The following is a 10,725-nucleotide window of genomic DNA, read 5'->3' as shown; positions in this document are numbered from 1 at the left end:
AGAGCAACCCGCGCTCCGGTTCGCCATCCTGGCTCTTCAAAGTTCTTCCAGTTCTAAGAAGCTATACTCTGGGGCACCCAAAAGGGGAGAGATTGAAACAAATGCTGTGCACCGTCGAAGGAGTACGAACAGAGGATCATATCGCCAGGTCGCTGCTGTGACTATTCCAGCAACTCAACAACAACAGAGAAGGCCAACTCAGCAGTATCAGACTCCACAACGTCATCCTCAGCAGCAGGCTTACCAGCCTCCCATTGATATTCAAGCTGGTGCTAGTAATGAGAGGAAGAAGATCATTTTTGATCCAATCCCCATGTCCTACGCCGAGCTCTGTCCCTCTCTGTTAGAGCGGAACTTGATTACTCCCAGAGACCCGCCGCCCATACCCGTCAACCCTCAGTGGTGGTATAGGCCTGAGCAGCATTGTGTGTATCATTCAGGAGCTCCTGGTCATGATGTGGATAGTTGTTTCCAGCTGAAGATGAAGGTTCAAGACCTTGTGAGGTCAGGTATTCTGATCTTGGAGGATTTAGGTCCCCGTGTTAATCAAGCTTGAAGATAACAAGTCCTGGGCTGGCGCCGACTTTTCTTCAGAAGGGTTGTTCAGAAAACAGAAGCTGCTGATGCAAAGGATACTGACAGTTGTCATCCTCGGTGGGATCTATCACAATTGGGTCACTGTGGGCTTTCCTACAGTTGTTCATAAGTCAGAGCAATAATCACTTTGTTTAAAAACCCTTCTCCCATGCCAAAAGGAGAAGTGATGACATTGTTGGCAACATTTTGTGCAATGATATTTTCATTCAAATAAATTCATGTTAAACATTTGTTTTTCCATTTGTTTTCCCTTTTCGTTTTTTGCATGAAATTGGTGATCACAAAAAACCCTAAAAACAAGAATAAAAGCAATCTTTTCATCTGCATAACGAGTGTCTTGTTTGATTTTCAAAGTGTTTTTTATACTCAAAATCTTTATGCAGGTTGTTTCTCAAACCCATTGAACATAATGATCGGACGTCATCTCCCAATTTTGAATTCCCTGTATTCGAAACGGAAGAAGATGATGCTTGAAGGGATTCCTGACGGTATTTCCCGACTTCTTGAGCAAGAAAAGAAAATCACTCAGCTGCATCTCGAGAATCAGCAGAACAGCCAACTGGGGCATAACAAAAAAAAAAAAAAAAAAGCAACAAACAATAAAACAAAAAAAAAAAAGAAAAAGAAGAGGAGGGTGCAGAATCAAAAGAAATCAAAAGAAATCAAATCAGAAAAAAGAAAAGAAAGAAAGAAACAAAAGAAAAATAGCACCCTCAAAGTTCCAAGTTGGCTGATGCTGAATTCAATCGAAAAGAAGAGATCAACTGCCATGTATCGTGGTCAGTCATATCAGCAGAGAGTGAAAAAGCATTCGACAAGAAGATCAAGCCTCGTGTGTTCCGAGGAACCATGTGCTCAAGAAAGTCTTGTCTTTTGTACCCGATTCCAGGGGCAAGTGAACCCCCAAGCTATGAATGTCCATATGTTGTCAAAAGAGCCTCTTCAGGCAGTGTTCTGACACTTACTACAATGGATGAAGAAGTTCACTCGTCCTGTGAATCCTGGTGCAGTCAAGAAATACTTCGCCTAAACAAAAAGAAAAAAAAATCAAACAGCTCGCTAAGTTGAACACCCCAAAGGGCGACTTAGGCAAAAAGGAGCGTCTCGGTGGATTGAAAACCCGAAAGGGCGATCCAGGCAAAAGTTAGAGACATTGAAAAAAAAAGAGAATTTGCATCCCGCTAGATTGATCACCTCACACTGGGGCAATCTAGGCAAAAATTAGGGATTTGGCAAGTAACTGCATCTTGACAAGACTGTGCTCTATATCTGTCATCCATCAGGGATTCTCGACTCGTCGTCGACTGAAGCTTTGAATACATCGCAAATTCAGAATGGTAGAGGAAAGGTCATTATGTTCGATGTAGCCCTCTCCAATATATATCACCGATTTCAAACTTGTACAGATCTATGGAGTCTCGCCCTTTGCAGACTACCATTCCATCACATCAATTTGAGCTTTTCATCCAATTATTTGCACTCTTATTTGTTTCAACTCAACAAACGTTTTGCATGTTTTAATTGATAAAGTATCATTGTTTTCAAAATAAACAATTTTTCAAAAAAATTGTTCTTAAACAAAGTGAACGTTCACAATGATGGAAGGATACTTAGGAGACCCACGGTGCTCTCCCGGGGGTGGTATGATTACCAGCAGGTAAGACAATTGTTCGTATCTCGAGCATGACTGTATCTTTGTCCTGCAGAACCTCGTATGGTCTCTCCTCAGTGAATTTGCTCAGTGCAGTGTTGGTTGAAGTTGTTTATCTTCATGTTCCCGGCAGTACAACATTCTTCCTCCAGGTCCCTGTTAGCCCTATTGTGGGGCATCTCCAATATAGGTTTGTTTGAGCCCTACCGTGGGGCATTCCCAGCAAGGTTGCTGTTGAAATATTTTTTGTGGGGCAGTTCCCCAAGCAGAGTGTTTGCTGAAGACGTTAGCGTTCCTCTCTCCAGCAGAGCAGTCTTCTCCTCTCCCCGGCAGGCCTATGCTTGCAGATTTCCCCAGTTGAGAATCCCCGCTGAGCGCCTGGCAGTTATTTTCCCCGGGAGTCCCCTAGTGGAGTTTATCAGTAGACTGTTGGTGTGTTCCCCAACAATTGGTTTTGTGATGCTATTATCTCCAGTATGGCCGTGAGTGCCTATCCCAAGCAGGTTTGTGGGAATTCATCTCCAGTATGATATGACGTGTTATCATCCTCAACAGAGTTGTTACTCTCACCACTATGGTTGTTCTCTCCACTAGGATCGTTCTCCTCAGCAGAATGGTGTGGTTTTTCCTCAGCAAGCTCCCCGAGTGGAGCGGGTCTCATGAAATACATCTCCAGCAGTGATTCTCCTACATATGGATTGGTTGGGTCGTCCCTAATGGAGTAGCATTTATTTCTCCAGCAGAGTTCATCCTACCAGTGGATTGGACGAGTTTCTGTAGTAGACTGATATCTGCATCCCCAGCTGAGTTGATTCTACCCATGGATCGCGTGGGTTATCCCTAGCGGAGTAACAGATTTTCTCCAAGCAGGGTTTATCCTATCTGAAGATTGGTTGAGTCTTCCTCCCAGTGAAGTCGCTTTACCATTCCCCAGCACAGTTCCTGGAATTCCCCGGTGTTGTCTCTGAAGGAGACATGTGTTTATGCATTCATCATTTAGATAAGCATAGCATATCGCATCATTAGTGCATAGCATTTCCATAATCATGGGGCATTGTGTAAAGCAAGAAAAAACTCATGCATCAACATTGCAAGCATATCCATTAGCCCTAGGCCGTGGTGACCAGCCGAGGTTGGGTTGTTGGAAAGAGTTTAGCATCACGCCATTGGATCGGCTTCAGGATTGGGTTCATCAGCATGGTGGAGAGGTTGGTGTTTTCCCAACAAGTGATTCTTCAGTCGAGTGGGTATCCCCATCAGTGTTACTCCCAATTGTTAGTGTCTTGCCAGCTTGGGTCTTTTTCCTTAAGCAGATATGGGTGTGTCTGATCTCTCCATGTAGAGTCTACCCCTTAAGCAGAAAGTGTCAATCTTTTCCTGCCATTTCCCCACTGAGATACATCCTCGTGGATGACGGTTGCTTCCGTTCCCTCCCTAACGGGATGGGTTTTCCCTATTGAGTTCTTTCCTCATTAGGATGAGTCTTGATTCAGTCTGCCTTTTTGGATCGACCCTAAACTGGCTTCCTGTTGGCTATCTCCTGTGTTTCCCTGGGGCATAAATGAATAGTCGCTCACTAACTGGCATTCATTCATCTTATCCTCAGCGGAATTTGTTGTTGGCCTCTACCTACAAACCGGTAGTTGTAAGTCCTATCTTTGTGGTTTTCTACCTACTAGCGGGTAGTTGTAAAATCCCACTTTCATCCCCTTGTTGGAGTTAACCCTTTGTGTTCATCCTATGCATGACTGGTTACTTCTCCGTGGTTTTCTACCTACTAACCGGTAGATGTAATCCCCTCTTTGCAGTTATCAGTATCCGGTTTGTGATATTGATATTCTTTCCCCTCTGGATACTTGCCTTGATCAAGCAGTATTGTCCCCATTGGGTCTTCACTTTCTTTTTGGATACTTGCTCCAAGTTAGCAACTTTATCCTCTTTTGATTGGTCATCTTTTGCATACCTAGTCTGGTACCCAGATGCCTTTCTTTTCGGTCGATTATTCATTTAGCAACCCACAACCCGGTTATGGATAATCTTCCATGCGAGTGTATTATCTACGTTTTGACGGCTTTAGATAATATGTCTCATGTTTTTCCGGTATTCAGACCGAAGGAGTTTCCGACGATCAGGTCGATGTACTCATGGCACAAGGCCAATTTTCCGGTATTCAGACCGAAGGAGTTTCCGACGATCAGGTCGATGTACTCATGGCACAAGGCCAATTTTCCGGTATTCAGACCGAAGGAGTTTCCGACGATCAGGTCGATGTACTCATGGCACAAGGCCAATTTTCCGGTATTCAGACCGAAGAAGTATACTCCTCTCCGTTGGTGTCGATAAACGTCGAGTTTTTCCCGATCATCCGTTGATGATTTGGTTGTGTCCTCCTTCCCAAGTGAAGTATTCTCCTCTCCGTTGGTGTCGATAAACGTCGAGTTTTTCCCGATCATCCGTTGATGATTTGGTTGTGTCCTCCTTCCCAAGTGAAGTATTCTCCTCTCCGTTGGTGTCGATAAACGTCGAGTTTTTCCCGATCATCCGTTGATGATTTGGTTGTGTCCTCCTTCCCAAGTGAAGTATTCTCCTCTCCGTTGGTGTCGATAAACGTCGAGTTTTTCCCGATCATCCGTTGATGATTTGGTTGTGTCCTCCTTCCCAAGTGAAATATTCTCCTCTCCGTTGGTGTCGATAAACGTCGAGTTTTTCCCGATCATCCGTTGATGATTTGGTTGTGTCCTCCTTCCCAAGTGAAGTATCCTCCTCTCCGTTGGTGTCGATAAACATCGAGTTTTTCCCGATCATCCGTTGATGATTTGGTTGTGTCCTCCTTCCCAAGTGAAGTATTCTCCTCTCCGTTGGTGTCGATAAACGTCGAGTTTTTCCCGATCATCCGTTGATGATTTGGTTGTGTTCACTCTCCCCAGTAGAGTTTCCTCCTCTCCGTTGGTGTCGATAAACGTCGAGTTTTTCCTATTCGTCCTATGACGTCTAGTTGTACCTATCCCCACGTGGATTTACCTCTCCGTTGGTCTTGGTAAACGTTGAGTTTTTCCCATTTCGTCCGTTGACGGATGGTTGTATCCCTTCCAGTCATTCATTAATGTCTGGTCACCTCTCCGTTGGTCTTGGTAAACGTTGAGTTTTTTCCCATTACGTCCGTTGACGTATGGTTGTATCCCTTCCATTCATTCATTAATGTTTGGTTACCTCTCCGTTGGTCTTGGTAAACGTTGAGTTTTTCCCATTTCGTCCGTTGACGGATGGTTGTATCCCTTCCAGTCATTCATTAATGTCTGGTCACCTCTCCGTTGGTCTTGGTAAACGTTGAGTTTTTTCCCATTACGTCCGTTGACGTATGGTTGTATCCCTTCCATTCATTCATTAATGTTTGGTTACCTCTCCGTTGGTCTTGGTAAACGTTGAGTTTTTTCCCATTACGTCCGTTGACGTATGGTTGTATCCCTTCCATTCATTCATTAATGTTTGGTTACCTCTCCGTTGGTCTTGGTAAACGTTGAGTTTTTCCCATTTCGTCCGTTGACGTATGGTTGTATCCCTTCCGGTCATTCATTAATGTCCGGTTACCTCTCCGTTGGTCTTGGTAAACGTCGAGTTTTTCCTAGTTGTCCGTTGGCATCTAGTTGTGATTTCTATTCCCATTCGTCATCGTTGTGATGTCTGGATGTTGCCATACCCTTTGAAAACCAAAAAACAAAAAAATATATACCCAGTAATAAATATCAAATCCCAGTGGACGTTTCCATTGGTGGATCCCTGTATTGTGCAAATTCTACGGTTCTTGGTATTCAATCCCTGTTTACCCTGAAAGTCTGACAGCCGTTGCTCTCATCCATTCGGGTTCCCAGCTGATTGAATAGGGGCAGCTGTAGCACCTCAAATTTGCACCTATCATTGTACATACATTTTCATATTAGGTCATAGCATATCATGGTCCATTGCATAGCATTGCATTGCCTCTTTTGCCTCAAGTGCAAGCCAATCAAGGAATTAGGTCAAACTGATCAGGAGATCAGTCAGTCAAGCAAGCAAGCACAATTCTCAAGGAGCCAAGGCCCTGGGGTTGGTCCAACAAGTTCACATGACTTGGGGATGCATTTGGAGTATTTTGGTCAAGGGTTGAAGGCTCAGAGGTCATCAGTTCATACACAAACAGTCAAAAACCCTAGAAAGTCAACAGTCAATCAAAGCAGTGGATGGTGGCCATTCTTGTGGAATTTGGGCACCATGATCAATAATCAAGAGTTCATATGTCTTGGGACATCATTTGAAGTCAAGTTCTCAAGGAATTAGGGTTTGGAAGTCATCAGTCAATGCACAATCAGTCAGAAACCCTAAAAGTCAACTGTTGGTCAACTGTCCATTTAATCAGTGATTGGATGATTGGAATTGGTTTGTGAGAGTTCATTCATGTCCAAATAGTCATCATACATCATGCCAAACACCATCATGGAAGAATTTGAAGCCAGATCAAAAATTTCCCAAAATGGAAACTGGGCCTGTAACTGAAACCTGCCATAAATGGAAAGTCTTGATCCTCAAAATTATATCTTGATACAAGCCTCAAATGAATTTTTGCCCAACATGAAAGTTGAAGATCTTGTTCTCCCATTTCCAAAAAGTCCAAGAACTCTCAATTCCCATGTGTGGTTGGCAAGTTATGATCGAATCGATTTCAGAAAATCTTGAACTTCAAGAGGCCATATCTCTCAAACCCTTTGGCCAATTTTGGTGGGGTTTTTTCCTACAAGTCACATTTGATCCCCTCTTTCCAAAAATATAAATTTCATGTGCCAAAACTTCACCAATCAAAATGGCATATTTTGACTTTTCTCATTTAAATGTAAGTTTGACCAAGAGTTGACTTTTTGATATAAACATTTTTTCTACATTTGGCCAATTGGAACAGCTCAGGAATGTCATTTAGAAGGTGTTTGCAAGCTCATTTTATGCAGTACATGAGGCCATTGCTTGTTTGCTTGAATTGTAAGAAAAGTACAATACCACTCCATACTAACCATGCCATGCTTTGTACCTCAAAAGAACAGCAACATTATGCACCATTTTCTCTGTCATTTGAAGCCTCATTTTGCAGCCAAATAACCAACAGTACATATGGCCATACTAGCTTACTTGAACATTGGCAAAAGTACATTGTTTCAACAACCACATCCATGAACCATGCTTTCACCACAAGACAGCAGAATTTATCATGATTTTTCTGTCATTTTGAACCCAATTAGCAGCCTAAAAATCAACAGGAGAAGGCCACGCCCTAGCTGCTTAAAAAGTGGAGAGCAAGTACATGATTCAAACACTGGTTGTGAGTCACTTATCATCTTTCTCTTATTTTGAACCTTAAGAAGTTGTTAGAACTCAATTCCAAGCCCTTTCTTTGATTGACAAAGATGTGAAGCGAGGAATATCCATCTCTTCATTCAAGGATGCAAAACGACTAGTAAATGATGGTATAATCGATGGTTGGGGAACAATTTTGGATCTCCTAGAAAACAAACATCGAGAGGGTTTAGGCTTTTCTCCTACTTCCAAGAAGATTGCAGAAAGAAGTTGATTTGTTCGTTCAATCAAAGAAACTTTCCATAGTGAAGGGTTCATCAATCCCACTTTGCCAGAAGTTAGTGCCATCATTGAGGATGATGAATCAGCATGAGAACCCTATTGCGACGATCCTGAATACGATCTTGAGGCAGAAGATGCATATGTGCCTTTCTACTTTCCTCATCATAGAGAACTTGAATATATCTCGGGGTTAGAAGACGAAGTAGTTGAAGCCAATGCCATTGTGAAAGACAATCCTAAAGATGTTCCGGCCAACTACATAGCTCGCATAGTGATTCGCCAAAATTGGATATTTGTTGATGTTCTTGTTGTTGTTCACATTTCAAAGTAATATTTTGTTGTTTGTTTTCTTTTCAAAAAAATCCTTTTGTTATGCCTAAGATGAAAGTGACAATGTTTGGGCTTATATTTCAAGAGTTAAATCAATGAAAATGTTATTTTGTTTCTATATTGTTGTTTTTATTGTTTTGTTATTTTTTCTGGAAAATGGTAATCTAAAAACAAATAAACACTTCCAGATAGCTGCACATAACTTCACACTTTTATCTATTTCTAAAATAAGCATAAAATCACATGTGCAGATTAATTCATGACATATCCATTAAAACCAATGACCTTATGCCCTCTTGTAACTTTGAATTCCATGTGTACGAAGCGGAAGAAGAAAAGGAGGAAGATATTCCAGATGAAATATCTAAACTGCTCGAAAATGAAGAAAAGACCATCCAGCCATTCAAATAGCCTATATGAGTAATCAACTTGGGGTCTGAAGAGGATAGAAAAGAAGTCAAAGTTTGAGCACTGCTCGCGCCAGAGGTCAAAGAGAGGATGATATAGCTTCTACGAGAATATACCAATGTGTTTGTTTGTTCATACTAAGACATGTCAGGGTTGGACACCGATATTGTGGAGCATCGTTTATCACTGAGACCGAAGTGCCCACTGATCAAGCAAAAGTTAAGAAGAACTCGTCCGGACATGGCGATCAAAATCAAAGAGGAAGTGCAAAAGCAGATTGATGCAGGTTTCCTTGTCATATCAGAGTATTTGCAGTGGTTGGCTAACATTGTGTCAGCTGCCAAGAAGGACAGGAAGATTCGCGCATGTGCGTTGACTATAGAGATCTAAACAAAGTCAGTCCTAAGGATGACTTTCCTCTGTCACACATTGACATGTTGGTCGACAACACCGCTAAGTTCAAGGTTTTCTCTTTCATGGATGGATTTTCCGGTTACAATCAAATCAAAACGGCGCCTGAAGATATGGAGAAAATAACTTTTATTACACCTTCGGGCACATTTTGCTACAAAGTAATGCCTTTCGTCTTGAAGAATGCTGGTGTCACCTATCAACGAGCTATGGCTACTCTTTTTCATGACATGATGCATAAAGAGATCGGGGTCTATGTATATGATATGATAGCAAAATCAAAGAGTGGGGAAGATCATGTTAAGTATCTTTCAAAACTGTTTCAGCATTTGAGAAAATACAAACTCCGATTGAATCCAAACAAATGCACCTTTGGGGTTCGATCAGGAAAGCTCTTAGGCTTCATCGTCAGTCAAAAGGGTAGTGAAGTTGATCCCGACAAGGTTAAAGTCATTTAGGAAATGCCAGCACCTCAAATAGAAAAGCATGTGAGGGGATTCGTTGGACGTTTGAACTACATTTTAAGGTTCATATCTCATATGATTGCTACTTGTGCTCCCATTTTTAAGCTCCTCTGAAAGGATCAGGGCTATGTTTGGACGAATGATTGTCAAAAAGCCTTCGATAATATCAAATAGTATTTGCTAGAACCTCGTATCTTGTCCCCGCCAGTTGAGGGAAGACCATTGATTATGTATCTGATTATGCTAGAAGAATCTATGGGTTATGTCTTGGGTCAACAGGATGAAACAGGAAGAAAAGAGTATGCCATCTATTATTTAAGCATGAAATTCACTAATTATGAGTCCTGATATTCCATACTAGAGAAAACTTATTATGCTCTGACTTGGGCTTCCAAGCGTCTCTGTCAATATATGATGAATCACACAACTTGGTTGATGATATTCAAGATGGATCTGATTAAGTATATCTTTGAAAAGTCTGCATTGACCGGAAGAATTTCTCGTTGGCAGATGCTCTTGTCCGAGTATGAGTTTGATTATCACACCCTGAAAGCTATCAAAGGAAATGTCTTGACCGATCATTTAGCTCATCAGCCAATCGACGATTATGAGTCTATAAATTTTGAATTCCCAGATGAAGATGTGATGTACTTAAAAGCCAAAGATTGCAATGAACTACTGCCAAATGAAGGGCCAAAGCCAGGTTCTCAATGAGGTTTAATATTTGATGGAGCAGTTAATGCTTATGGTAATGGTATTGGGGTAGTAATCATCACTCCTCATGGCTCACATATCCCTTTTACTGCAGCATTAACACTCAAGTGCACGAACAACATGGCGGAATACGAAGCCTGCATCATGGGTCTAGAAGAAGCCATTGATCTTAGAATAAAAAATCTTGATGTTTATGGAGACTTAGCTCTAGTTGTCAATCAAATTAAAGGAGAATGGAAAACTCGTTAACCCGGCCTAATCCCATACAAAGACTATGCAAGGAGGTTATCTACTTTCTTCAACAAGATTGAATTTCATCACATCCCTCGTGAGGAAACTCAAATGGCAGATGCCTTGGCAACTTTGGATTCCATGATCATTGTGTTGGAATGATATGCCTAAGATTGATGTTATGCGTCTTGATAGACCCGCTCATGTATTTGCAGTGGAAGAAGTCTCTGATGACAAGCCATGGTACCACAACATCAAATGTTATCTCTAAAGTCAAGAGTACCCACCTGGGGCATCAAACAAAGATAAGAAGACCTT

General features: G+C 41.8%; 1 protein-coding gene across 1 annotated transcript; it reads left to right on the top strand.

Annotated features, from left to right (window-relative positions):
- Nucleotides 1-9,162: 9,162 nt before the first annotated feature.
- LOC127095309 (uncharacterized) lies at nt 9,163-10,425 on the top strand. Its single transcript, XM_051034018.1, has 3 exons — nt 9,163-9,441; nt 9,973-10,165; nt 10,271-10,425. Exons 1-3 carry the CDS (start codon nt 9,163-9,165, stop codon nt 10,423-10,425), a joined length of 627 nt encoding a protein of 208 aa, XP_050889975.1.
- The last annotated feature ends 300 nt before the right edge of the window (nt 10,426-10,725 follow it).

This window comes from Lathyrus oleraceus, chromosome 6 (assembly GCF_024323335.1).
Source record: "Lathyrus oleraceus cultivar Zhongwan6 chromosome 6, CAAS_Psat_ZW6_1.0, whole genome shotgun sequence".
In the NCBI taxonomy this organism is placed as follows: domain Eukaryota; kingdom Viridiplantae; phylum Streptophyta; class Magnoliopsida; order Fabales; family Fabaceae; genus Lathyrus; species Lathyrus oleraceus.
This window is presented reverse-complemented; position numbering and strand designations above follow the sequence as displayed.